This window comes from Colletes gigas, unplaced genomic scaffold (genome assembly GCF_013123115.1).
Source record: "Colletes gigas isolate AHSC1104 unplaced genomic scaffold, ASM1312311v1 Colletes_gigas_Sc00012, whole genome shotgun sequence".
Lineage (NCBI taxonomy): Eukaryota > Metazoa > Arthropoda > Insecta > Hymenoptera > Colletidae > Colletes > Colletes gigas.
Genome location: NW_025106641.1, coordinates 2946651 through 2960179, shown reverse-complemented (window position 1 = coordinate 2960179; position 13529 = coordinate 2946651). Strand labels below are relative to the sequence as shown.

The window sequence follows — 13529 nt, the reverse complement described above, 5'->3', positions numbered from 1 at the left end:
GGTTACAGAGCCCAGAACGAAGCGTAGATTCGCTGGGTAGCCCAACGGGTGGCAGCGGCACCGAGGGGCTGTCGGAGGACGAGATGTTGATGTTGGGTCTTAGCGACAGCATCGCCGACGACGAGCTGGCGCTGAGAGCACCGTATATACCGATGTCGGACCAGGACGAGGCTCTAGGTTTACTGATCAGCAACGACATGGTGATGTGGAGTCCGCCACAGACCACGGACAAAACTTGTTCCAAATGGTACGTGTATCGAACAAGCTTCATCGACTGCTCGTCGAACATTCGCGGGAACCTTTGTCTCCTACTTTACTGTCCTTTGCAGGATGCTGGAGGAGAAGGAACACCGACAGTCCGACTCGAACACGGCGCAGCTCTTGAAGACAGACCATCAGGTACTCTCCAGAAAGTACAACGACCATGGAGGCGGTCTGGTAAATCCGGTTCAAGTTCTCGGTCAAATTCCTAGGAAAAGTAAGTCCGAATAGATAGTAGCAGTTTTGTTTTTAACGAGGGCCACGAAATAGCGCGATGTCGTCGATATGAAAATAGGTGAAAACGTTATCGTTCTCTCCAGGTGCCAGCCTAGACACCGGTCACTGGTCCTCCAAGTTGGACAGTCCCACCAAGCGTATACACGCTGCCTCGATAGACACAGTGCGTGAGAATAAACGCATCAAGTGCGACGAGTCGACGAGACACGGTGCGCCGTTGATCCTGGAGGATCATCTGCTGCGCAAACAACAGCTTGCCGCGAGGAAGTCGACGAGCATCGGCGGCAGCCAGTTGCTCCGTCGTCTGGTGTCCGAGCAAACGGTTCAACGGGCCAACGGTTATCCCAGCGAGTCGTTGGACAGTCCCATGGAGAACCGTGGACGGAGCAATAACAACAGGTTGCCCAGCGAGCTGGACGCCGTGGACGAGGGGGAATGGGACAGCGGCGGAGGCGGCGGCGGTGGAAACGAGGGCGGCAGACCCGACGACGGCCATCGTCGCCAGACCCACGACGCCCCGCGAAACTCTCTGCGTCAGACCACGGCGACGGGCTGCAACAGCGTGCTAATGAATCTCCTGGTGTCCGGCTGCGACGTGAGTGCGGGATACGTTTGCTTCGCGAAACCAAAGCCCTCCAGGAGTATCGCGAGCACGTGAACGAACGTGGCTGTTTCGCTTTCGCGTTTACTCCATTCTCTTCTACTGTCCAGACACGCGTTATCGTCGGTTTGGCTCTCGATGGTCGATACCCCTCGATCCTCCAAAATCGGAATCGAAATTTATTGTAAATCTTTGATGTTTTAATTAATTGTATAATAGTACAAGAGTCGTCGAATAGCGTTGGACGGTTGCAGGTGACTTATCCGTCGCGAGAGAACGACGGATTTTCGAGAGGTCACTCGATCTGGAGGAGACGATAGATCACGAACGTTTTAGGAGTACGAATTGCGAAAATACCGGGTAGTACGAAGTACGATCGCCGATAGAAATTCGATACGGATGGAACGATCAGAGTATCCAGAGATCGCGGGGAGTCTGTTTGTGCCCGATTAAACGGGGATACAGAGAACACGAGCGTTGCGATAAGCGAGATCGTAGTTCGACTGTGTTGCTCTTTAAAGTCACGTTATGTATTCTACTTGAAAAGTATATGGAATTGTTGACCCGAAGATTGTCAGAAAAGAAATACATTGAACATTGAACATCGAATCATCTGAACTGCTGCGTTTCGTTTCCTCCTTTCTCATCCTTCCTGCTCCGACGAATTGCATTCCGTCGAGTCTCATCGAGATTAAGAAATCCGGCTCAATGCGTTCGATCGTTTCGATAATTCTTTTAGCTCGCAATCTACAACTTGGTACCATTGGATGATGCGATTAGCCACTAATCGGTGCTTTATCGGTGGCTAAATAGAATACCGCGACTAATAAAGAGAACGATCGTCTAGTATTTTATATTTCTCGTTTATGGCCCGATTACGCCACGTTGTAAAGATATCCTATCGAATCGACATTTTTCTACCCGTGAATAATACAATAATAAAAATCCGAAGTTTATTGCATTATTTTCGCACTAGAATCGAACGTGTTGTGTGTCGTTTCCTCGGGATTAGTTACGATCTCCGCGTTACATTCTATTTTGCTGTATTGGAAAATATCGTTGACGATTCTCTAATGAAATAAATCCAATCAACTGACCGGTATTGCGATCGATTCTCTCTGAAACGGGCAAACGTACTCTGTGCGAAGACAGGAAACGGAAAAATGAACGGTAGCAGCTTCTAACTAACATTATTTGCATTTGCAAATGCCTCCCATCTTCCTGATCTTTCACACGAAACGCAGCAGCATCTTGGCGGAAAGTATAACGCGCTAGTTGCAAATATAGAACGATCAAACAAAAATTCCCAACTTGGACGATTAAAAAAAGCCTGGGGGGCTTAGGGGGTCGAGGGAAATATTTTTCATATTCGTACGTTATTAATTCTTTTACTGCAACACAAATTTAAACAAAAAAACGTATACATATGTATAGATATATTTCCTAGTCAAAGCCATTTCATTCGATTCTATTAGGTCGAGTCATAAGTAACTTTCGTGGAAGCTAAGTAGAATCTATTGTTCGTATCTACTCGCTATGAGTTACTATGACAAGTTTTTGTTTTTACTATAACAGGGTGTTCGGCCACCCCAGAGAAAAATTTTAATGGGGGATTCCCGAGGCCAAAATAAGACGAAAATCAAGAATACCAATTTGTTGATGGAAGCTTCGATAAAAAGTTATTAACGTTTGAAGTTCTAACCGTAATGAATTTTTTTCTCGAAAATGCGCAAGATTTCGGGGGTAAGTCTATTCACCAAAAATGATTGTAATTGACCCCCGCATCCGAAAATAATTTTTCCAGAACGATTTGAAACTTTTTTTTTCATCGAAAAGTTTCATACCTTCTCGAATTTTGTTCTCAAAAGTGAGTAGGATTTCGGGGGTATATCTATTGACCAAAAATGATTGTAATCGACCCTTGTAATTGAAAATAATTTTTTTAGAACGATTTGAAACTTTATAATTTTGTCGAAAAACGTCACACCTTCTCGAATTTTTTTCTCGAAAGTGGTTAGAATTTCGGGGATATGTTTAACGACCAAAAATGTTTGTAATCGACCCTTGTAATTGAAAATAATTTTTTTAGAACGATTTGAAATTGTTGTATTTCGTCGAAAAATTTCGCACTTTCTCGAATTTTTTTCTCGAAAACGCGTAGGATTTCAGGGGTATGTGTAATGACAAAAAATGATTGTAATTGACCCCCCAAGCCGAAAATAATTTTTCCAGGACGATTTGAAATTTTTGAATTTAATTGTTAATAACTTTTTAACGAAGCCTCCGTCGACAAATTGGTATCCTTGACTTTCGTCTTATTTTGACCTCTAGAATGCCCCATTAAAATTTTTCCTAGATTCTACTTTCGACTGTCTATTCTAAGGTTTTCGCTAGGACTTGGTTAACCCTACAGCCCAGAGCCTATACGACCAATTGTTTTCGTTAATTTCATGACTATCGTGATTGTGTTATTCAGGAAAACTTGATCAACTCCCGCATCGTGCCAACGGCGCGTCCAACAAGCTTGACATCGGCGCTGTCCGTGAACCTAGACAACCAAACGGTGCCTCAGTGTGCCCTAACAGGGGAATCCAATATGGCGTACGATCAATTTGGCGCGGACGCAAGGAAAAACCTGTTGCCCGACACGTTCATCGGCGAAAGAGGATCTTCCCTCGCCGTCTCGCCGTCCTCTACGATGATATCTTTCGACAACTTCGACTACGATCCGACAATGTCGACCAGCGGTTTGCTGCAAGTGCAACCGGATCTGTTTGGAAGTCTGCTGGATCGGAATATTGTATAAATGTCAAGTATAAATGTTTTATTGCCAAGTAAGCCCACCGATTCGTCGCCGATCGATGAGTACCAGAGATAATCGATACGCGTTAATATCGAGCGCGGGATATTCACATCGGTATAGTTTGTGGCCAGTTAACCCTTTTGGTGCTGCGATTTAAAGAGAGTACGCTGTGAGACCGGTGTGAATCTTCTTAGCATCGAATAGGTTAAACGATAGAGCCGACGCGCGTCGGGACGATTCGACGTTTCTGTACGATTTTCTATGGGTGACGTTCAGAGATATCGATATTTTTTCACCGGTAATCGTGCCGCGTGTCGTTTCGATCCGTGGCTCCAGCGATCGAGATGTTTCTTCGAGCAACCAAGTGCCAATGCATTTTTAGTAAACTAGGTTATGTACCATTCTTCCGCGAGATGAAGGCAGAACGTGTTTGCATCCCCATTCCTCTGTTGCTGTCCCCTGACTCGCTGATATTAGTCGAAAACGATGACGAAGATCGGTGACAGCCAATCAGCGGAGTAGCAGCAATAATGGGGATGTTAAACACGCTGTGCCTTCTTCTCGCGGAAGGACGATAGGTGTTCGTTACGGAGGAACAGTGATGGACATTCGTGGGAATTTTGATCGTGCACACTGGAGTGCATGATCATTGCCATATACACTTAACGAGAATTTAGAGTTGGATCCCAATAAGGAACAAAATTTAAGGAAGTTACAGGGAAAGAAACAAAAGCAAAAAATTTCCTCTTAATCTACATGAGTATAGCTAGAGAAATACGTAGGGGGATCTTCGATGAGTTAATTTTTGTGTGATCGGCGAGCATTTGAAGTAGAAAGTTCAATTTTGTACAAAGCGAGATACATCTATGGTAGCTGTGACGTCAGTTTACGCATGCGCAGAAAGGAATCTCGCGAGGGAAAATTCCAGTACGCATAACCAAAGTTCCCACAATGTCCAACGAACTTCGTTACGGAGGAAGCGTTTTGCCCGTAAAGTCGATCGGTTTACAATTCACGCGAAATAGAATCAAATTTTTGTTACGAATGTTACGTTGCTTTTATGAGAACTGCAAGTAAGTCTACTCGAGAACATCGGTAGTCTTGCAATTAGACCAATGATGCCAGGTTACAAGAACTTTGAATCTCTTCTCCGATTGGGAGTGGAAACAGGGCGGTACGACCATAACAATTCATCCCACATGGCGTCAATGGAGAAATAGATGATCCGGTCTTTATTCGAAACCATAGAGCACGAGTATCCGTTTGTAGACAATCGATAGTTATCGATACGTCGGAACGGTGACGAATAAAATTCTAACGTTTCATTATTGCATTAAACGCGTTATCATTTTCTATGATAATTCGGTTGCGTGGGACGAGTGCATTTAATCGCGCGTGCGCGCGACGTGTGACGTGTTTTCTCATATCGAATTACTTGTATATTTGTCTATGAAATTAGGAAATTTAAACGATAATCGATGTTTTATGGAACGCGGACGCGAATTAGAAATTGTTAACAGGGGGAATAGAATTGCTATGAAACACGTGTTGTTACTGGCAGATGAGCCGTATTAGCGACGGGCCGTATACGATGGGGAATCGGTCGATCGCGGTACTCGTCGTCGTTGTTACTGTTTTTTAATAGTTTTTATCAAAGCCAATCCGATTATCAGTTGTTATTATCATACATATATAATGCATCACGATTATCGTTCTTTGTAGGCGTACAAAGAACACGGTGAGTATGCTGATATGTATTTTTCTTCGTACAGTAAATGTATAACGGCATACTAATTTTATTATTTTTACTGTCATCTGTATTTTTATTCTCGTAATACCATGTTTATTAACTATTAATCTTTACCTGTATTGCCATGCTGGTATGGATCAATATTATTACGAGAGTATGAGTTACGATAAACAAATAAATGGTCTTTCTAATAAATACCTTTCTTCTATTCTACACATCGTGTCTATTGTGTTATTGGTATTTTTATTTTACCCAAGAGTAATTATTGAAAACAGAAGCAACTCTTTCTTTATTATTTCTACGTATGAGTGTACATATGTATATTATTTCAGATGTCTCTGCTGGCCCCTGCTGACCACTGCTGATCTTTATTGACAACATCTGACATGATGTATATCTATTAAAACTTTGTATAATGTCAATCTATGGCAATAAATGATATAATTTCAAAGAATTCTACGTGTTCTCATCATTTTTATCTTTCTCTTCCTCTCCAAAGCATCGCCGTAGTTAAGAAACCGTTTTTCCACTTAAAACTGGAATCCCAAAGTGTCCCGAACATTTCCGAACTGCTGGTGACCTCGACATACTTTAAAAATTGGTTCAAGACCATCCGAATTTCCGCATTTTTCTGGCACCAAAACGCCCAAGTTTGTCGTCGAATAGTTCGTCTTTTCAACGCTAGATGGCGCTCCTCTCCGACCTCAGGCCCCCTGGTGTTAAAACGTCCAAGTTTGTCGTCGAATAGTTCGTCTTTTCAACGCTAGATGGCGCTCATTTTCCGACCTCTGGCCCCCTGGTGTTAAAACGCCCAAGTTTGTCGTCGAATAATTCGTCTTTTCAACGCTAGATGGCGCTCGTTTTCCGACCTCTGGCCCCCTGGTGTTAAAACGCCCAAGTTTGTCGTCGAATAGTTCGCCCTTTCAACGCTAGATGGCGCTCATTTTCCGACCTCTGGCCCCCTGGTGTTAAAACGCCCAAGTTTGTCGTCGAATAATTCGTCTTTTCAACGCTAGATGGCGCTCGTTTTCCGACCTCTGGCCCCCTGGTGTTAAAACGCCCAAGTTTGTCGTCGAATAGTTCGCCCTTTCAACGCTAGATGGCGCTCATTTTCCGACCTCTGGCCCCCTGGTGTTAAAACGCCCAAGTTTGTCGACGAATAGTTCGTCTTTTCACCGCTAGATGGCGCTCATTTCCCGACCTCTGGCCCCCTGGTGTTAAAACGCCCAAGTTTGTCGTCGAATAGTTCGTCTTTTCACCGCTAGATGGCGCTCGTTCCCGACCTCTGGCCCCCTGGTGTTAGAACGCCCAAGTTTGTCGTCGAATAGTTCGTCTTTTCAACGCTAGATGACGCTTATTTCTCGACAAACTTGGGCGTTTTAACACCAGGGGGCCAGAGGTCGGTAAATGAGCGCCATCTAGCGTTGAAAAGACGAACTATTCGACGACAAACTTGGGCGTTTTATGGTAGATGGCGTCTTCAAATATATAGATATACACTGTATTACAGAGCTTCAATGGGCGCCTACATGGGTGCGAAAGTAAAAATGCCTGGGCAGTCGAGATTCCAAGTCGTATGCCGTTGACGAGAGATCGAATTTCACTTGTTCAAGAGCAAGAAGGCAAACGTGAGCCTCTCTCTCTCGACTCCCACGAGAGATGTGTCAGTTTACCTTTGCCGACTCTCCGAACTCTATGCGATTACTTACGCGTGATCTGCCATGACTTAGAAAGTAGAATGAGGTGTCCCTGGTGCACCCGGGGCTCCGTCTGCATCTCCGAATGGACCTCGAGGCCTCGAGGCTCGAGTGTCGTAATGTAAGCACTTCACGTCGAAGAAATCATACAACCTGTCTACAATGACAGATCGAACACGATTGACGATCATCGATCGTTAATTACACGATACATGGGCCTGGTAAATGCCGTTTATAACTGGGGCTCTGTAAAAGCATTGTACTTCGCTGTTTTCTCGATGAACCTGGCAGGCATCGTCGCCCTCGGACTTACCATCGTCTGGGCGGTAAGGTTCGAAAAAGGCTTTGGTGGTTATCTGAACCTCGTCACTTCAGGTTAGTTTAAAAACACACGTGCCAACATTCGGGGAACGAGACTTATAGGTTACAATTTACTTTCTCAAATAAATCAACTGCCCAACGCGGGGGAGAATGAATTTTTTTATTATCACAGATATCGTACACGAAGCCTTTTACAAACGATACTATTCTCTATTACTTAAAATGACCAAGACACATACAGGGTGTTCGACCCACCCCCGAATACCCTGTGTATGTGTACGTCGAGAGGATGTTGCTTAAATTTCGCGTGTATACGTGATACGTATCGTTGTCGATTGTATGTACGGGTTAACGAGCAGATCACGACGATCAGGTGACGGTCACGTCTGGACCACGGTGATCATCTGCGCTGCCGTTCTCTGCTCCCCTGCCTATATCCTGGCCGTCAAGTGTTTGCCCCGCTTGAAAATGGAACCAGATCGAGAGAAACCGGACGAGGACAGCGTGGATCCTCGTGGCGCGAATCGTCTCCTTTTCTTCCACGTGATTGCCTGTCTGGTGTCCGGATTCCTAGTGGCGATCTTAAACGCTACCTATTTCGCTCTGTTGAGCGGTTTCCATCAGAAGAGCCGCGACGGTATGATCGAGGCGATGGAGAGGTACGGCAGAGACGTCGCGGCCAAGACGCGAGTGGATGCTGTTCAAACAGAGTTCGAGTGCTGCGGGGACAATGGTTACGAGGACTGGTTTCACGTACCGTGGCTGAAACTCTCGATAGAAGGGCCCGATTACACGGAAAAGGGTCCTCGACTGGAAGGGCAGTGGGTATAATCGAACCAAGTGCCGTTTAATCGTAAATTTCTTCTTACGATTTACCTTTTCCTCCGTGACTCTATGCCTTTGTCCAGTATCATTTATTGACAACGATAACAATTGCGTGTCTCGTATCTCATTCCTCGATTATACGTTAAAGAGAAATACCGGAGGACCAAGAGGAAGAATCACCGACTCCTGCAGACGTGCCATTTTCCTGTTGCTCCAACGACGTTCCGAAACCTTGCGTTCACCACGATATTTTAAACCACAATGCCGCGTATAATTACAATCCTAGCCACTTGACCATCGCTACCGTTGGTTGTCGATCGAGAATCCTGAGTCGAGGAAAGATCGTTCGAATATTCATCGCGGGATATCTGACTCTTTTATCCGTCTATCAGGTAAGCATCGAGATTAACGCGTCGTGAACAGGGCTGGAAAACTGTTGTTTCTATGGATGTATGGCGTTGCTTTCTGAGCATGTTAAAGGATTGATCGCGAGCTCTGGTGGCGAGCGCGGGAAGCGACGCCACATATGCACAATACTGAAAGATTCACTTTCCAAGCCCTGCTCGTAAAATGCAAGAATCGTGTTCATAAGGGATTCTTGGCTCTCTCTATTTTCAGATAGTTCTGTCCCTCCTGTCTCGTTTGCTGCAAACTGCCCATAGCAACGCATTGTACATAGGGCCTCGAAACGCTCATTATCACGTTTGGATATTCTTTAAACCGGACGGTATCGTAACTAACGAACCTCCAACACGACCGAAAGAATCCGAGCGACTGCTGCGACTGCGTAAACGACGATCGACTAAAAATTCACGCCCATCGTCTTCTCTATCGACTTCCGAGACCACCGACGAGGAAGCAGAAGAAGAAGAAGAAACAGATGCTTCGATTAAACGTCGTCGAACATCGAAGAGCCTCGACAGAGGTTCGCGGCTGCGCACAAACAAGTTTCCAGGTTCGAAGCAGAACACGTATCGATTGGAAGACGAGTACGAAGCGGAACAGAATGCGACGAGGTCCACGACGATCGTTCTAAAGCCAGATGGCGATTCGAATCCTCTTCTGTCGGATAATTCTTCGATCGAGGACTTACCACCCCCGCCACCTCCTCCACCGTTTCTAGCGACCTTGGACGTGGAAGACGAGGGGCTGAGAAGAAAGGCTACCGCGGGCAACGACGATTTCAATGAGAGAATAATCGCGAACCGGAACTCTGGCAGGCGTATAAAGGTGTTCGAGAAGTTTGGAAAGATCTGGGAGCACAGGGATCATCGCGTGACGCAACACAGAGAGTGTGGAGGCGCTGACGATGACTCGAGCAACGAGCGTGCATCGAATCGTTCGAGAAGACGATCGATAAACGCGACGGACGTCTACGATAGATTTCGCGGCACTCTTCAACACACTCTCGCCAGAAGAGAAACCGTCCAAGCTCGAAAGACGACCAACAGAATCCACAACATGAGAATCTTCTCAAATATGGCGGCGGTGAAACGAAACAACGTTCTAACCAGACTGGGATGCAGGAACGTTCCACCTTCTTACCGTTTGCTAGCCAACGTCGAGGATCAGAGATCGTACAGAGAGGATCGACCATCATGGCCGCCCCCGCCTCCACCGAATCCGTCAGCGTCTTTTCGACGACAAAGGCAATGCAGTATCTGTCGTGGTCCTGTTTAGAAAAATTTAGCAATTTAGTTTCTATCTTGGAATCGATCTAGTCGATTATATTCTGTAAAATCTACTCGAATAAATGTAAAAATGTAAATATACAATTTGCCTCGTAGAGTGATAAGTAGACTGCGGATGTATATGCATTTATGGGGAATTTTAATTCTCAAGAAACTACAGAATGCACTTAACACTTTACCGACCGATACCGATTGACCCTAGATTATATATATCTACTTTTTCTTGTACTTATAGGAATGTTAAATGAAACTTTGCGACAGTGGTTATTATATTGTTCTCTTTCTGTTGTTATAGGGTAGTTAAATCTAGTGATATTTTTTATTTTCATGGCAACCGATTAATAAGCTACCGGTCGGTGAAGTGTTAATATGCAAAAATATAAGAAATATTTAAAGTAAAATACGAATTATTATATTCAAGGGTTGAGACAATCATCTACAAAACACCCGTTTCATCGATTCTATTAATAAAAATCTGAATTTGTATAAAGATCCGCAGTCCAGTGATAAGTTTTCTCAAAGTCCACGCTACGATATGGTCTTGGAATATTTGGAATAATTTGGAGCCAAACGCAGATTGTACAATACTTGATGGTTTATTTGCCGAGAAGTAAAATACACAGGCATTTGTTACAATGGTACTGCCGAAGAATATTTCTTATGTCTTTGTAATAACATCTAGCGACAATACATCGATACTAAAAAGAGAGAAGCTGATATATTTTGTTCGATCAAATTCTTTTTTTTTACCCCGGATTTTTACCAAATGCTTAACGATTATTCGCATACCAATTCTTTATTCTCTCTCTTTCTTTCTCTATTTATATAATCTCTTGCGTCCTCCGTTTCTATACCGTGGATTTATTTTTACAAATATCCGCGACATCTCGTCTCCCGTTTCCGCCTCGAGTAACTAGAAGGCGACCAGGCGGAATTCTACCAGGCTGCGCGCGCCGCGCGGCGAACGAATCGCCGCGCGACGACCTCCGGGGCCCCTCGTCACGTTTGCACCTTGCACATTTTGCACGGTGGTCCCAATTGCGTTGGATCTTCGCGATCGTAATTCTATTTATCGCGAACATCGAACAACGGTACGCGTGGATCCTCGGTGACGCCTCGCGGCGTGTATTTTGCATTTGGCTCGAGAGAAATTGCACCCGATCGAATCGACCTTCGACATAGAGGGGGGAGGTAACCGAGACCATCGAATATCGTAAAACGCGTCAACGGGAATTTCCAACGATCGCGACGTAGTGCAATTTGTCTCGAGCCCCCCTCCCCCCCCGAGCAATTTGTTTCCCCTTAATTTGGCCGTGTCCGCCTCACGGACAGATCGCTCGGTAAATTACTCCGATCTAATAAACACTTATCGTTCACTCGTTCGCTAATTCACACACACTGTGGACCTTTTCCTTTTCTCCGTAGCTACGTTTTCTATCGACTCGAAATGTCTCTACGCGTCTACCTAATTACTTTGAATCTGCGTATCTATACAATTCGTGAATATGTATTTAAAATTACGCGTACCACATAGACCCGGTACAGGGCCCGATATGAGTTACCCGTTTAAGATACAAGGGATACCTATCTAAAATAAGTACATAATATATATATACAGAACGTTTCGGTAGAAACAAGCCCCGATGATATTTTCGTTATCGCAAGCAACAGGAAACAGCGTGTAGCTTACAAACTGGCTTCGTTGGTGGACAAACGATCGTTCCTTTTTAAACAAAGCTTCTCTCAACTAACAAACAAATTATCCAAGGGAATGTTGCAGCTACATTGTGTCTCGAAATCAAAACTTTACTACAAGAAGAAAACATCTTCCTGCTATTTAATACTAGAACTACCAAATTCGTAATTTCTAATAAAACCTGTAAAAAATTTACTGAATTTTCGAAAATTTATCGTAATTTTCTATAAGAGAACAAACACTTATTTCCATTGCATTATACATTTCTTCGCGCACCTATCGTTTCAATTTCCTTGCTACAAATAAACAGACTATAATTGCCGGTAATTCTAGTGTCAAATCAGCCAAAGTAACAGACTTGCTTCTAACGATACATCCTGTACATAAGTATAATCCTCGAGAAGGCGGTGATAAATAGTAACGACGAAGTAACAATACAATATTGCTCGATCCCGTATTATATAATGTATAATATATATAATATTTATAATAATAATAATAATAATAATATAACGATATTATCCAATCGCGAGTAAAGTAGCATTACCTCGTATCGGATTCTTTCTCTCTTCTCTTTTTGTCTAAAGAGCTATTTAAGAATCTCGCCGCGCTCGTTCCATACATATATGCACGTGTATTTATGTATGTATGTATTGTATGTATGTATATCTTTATTCATCGAAGTAAATAATTACGATAGGCCTAACGGTTTCGAGTCTCACTTGCTCTACCACTCTCTCTCTCTCTCTCTCTCTCTCTCTCTTATTCTCACAATCACTCTTTTCGCAAAAATTCTCTCTTTCACGCTCCTCTTAATACGTTCGTCCGGCGAAGCGTTCAAGGGTTACAAAGCCACTTTCTCTCAATTCCATACGTTCATCGTTATCTCGAGTAAAAAGTAAATCGAACAAGCGAAAATCGAAAGGTGCAAATTGCTCAATTCTTTCTTTTCTCTTTTTTTTTTTGTGCTCGACTCTACGACACAACAGAGTTTCCACGAATAATCGGGTGATTTGTTGGCTCCGTTGCAAACAGATTTAACGCCATATTCTTCATCTCTGAAAGGAAACCCTCGACTTGGAACGGCCGGGAGAAGCAAACAGACGCATTTTGCTACCATTTTTGATATCACAATCGCGTAAATTTTTTCATTTCTTGTAACACGAAGGCCTCTTAATATCCGTAACGTTCGCTAAAAACATCCGTTAATTTGCAACAAGATTTAATAGAACACCCTGCCACACGTATATAGTATATCGAAATCATGCTTATCAATAATATAAATACAGTACCTGCGTGACCGTTCTTTGTTTACATAAAAAAAATCAGCGCTTTAGAATTTCTCTCTCTCTCTCTCTCTCTCTCACGTTCTTTCTTTTCATCTTTACGGACTAATTTTGATGCTACTTGGGACGAGGGATCAACGTCAGCGCTGACAGCATCTCTGCTTTCTATGCACTCTCTTAAAGCTACAGAGGTAAGTGTAAAGATACGAATACTGTTAAGGCTGACAGCTGTTTCGAGAAACATCCCTTGTCTGCGGTGTTACGTCCGGTCTACGTTATCCGCGTCGTTTCCCCCTTAATTAAACGTTATAGTCCAAGTGTAAGGAAGTCTAAACGAAAAACGATCGAACCGTAACGATAA

General features: G+C 43.8%; 2 protein-coding genes across 2 annotated transcripts in view; both read left to right on the top strand.

The window, feature by feature from the left end:
• LOC122398651 (protein similar-like) overlaps positions 1–5985 on the top strand; it is a 31742-nt gene extending 25757 nt beyond the window's left edge. The window contains exons 11-14 of the mRNA XM_043398724.1: positions 9–247; positions 330–478; positions 582–1093; positions 3576–5985. Coding sequence (XP_043254659.1) covers positions 9–247; positions 330–478; positions 582–1093; positions 3576–3905 — 1230 coding nt within the window. The 3' untranslated portion in view covers positions 3906–5985. The remainder of the gene's footprint in view (positions 1–8; positions 248–329; positions 479–581; positions 1094–3575) is intronic.
• Positions 5986–8080: 2095 nt separating this feature from the next.
• Positions 8081–10250, top strand: LOC122398871. Its single transcript, XM_043399131.1, has 3 exons — positions 8081–8491; positions 8644–8887; positions 9114–10250. The coding sequence occupies exons 1-3, from the start codon at positions 8139–8141 to the stop codon at positions 10173–10175; spliced, it is 1659 nt and encodes a 552-aa protein (XP_043255066.1). The 5' UTR covers positions 8081–8138; the 3' UTR covers positions 10176–10250.
• The last annotated feature ends 3279 nt before the right edge of the window (positions 10251–13529 follow it).

Coding starts and splice junctions, on each gene's coding strand:
- LOC122398871 (XM_043399131.1), top strand. CDS start 8,139: ATGGAACCAGATCGAGAGAAACCGGACGAGGACAGCGTGGATCCTCGT. Junction 8,492..8,643: donor GGTCCTCGACTGGAAGGGCA/GTGGGTATAATC, acceptor TATACGTTAAAG/AGAAATACCGGAGGACCAAG. Junction 8,888..9,113: donor CTCTTTTATCCGTCTATCAG/GTAAGCATCGAG, acceptor CTCTATTTTCAG/ATAGTTCTGTCCCTCCTGTC.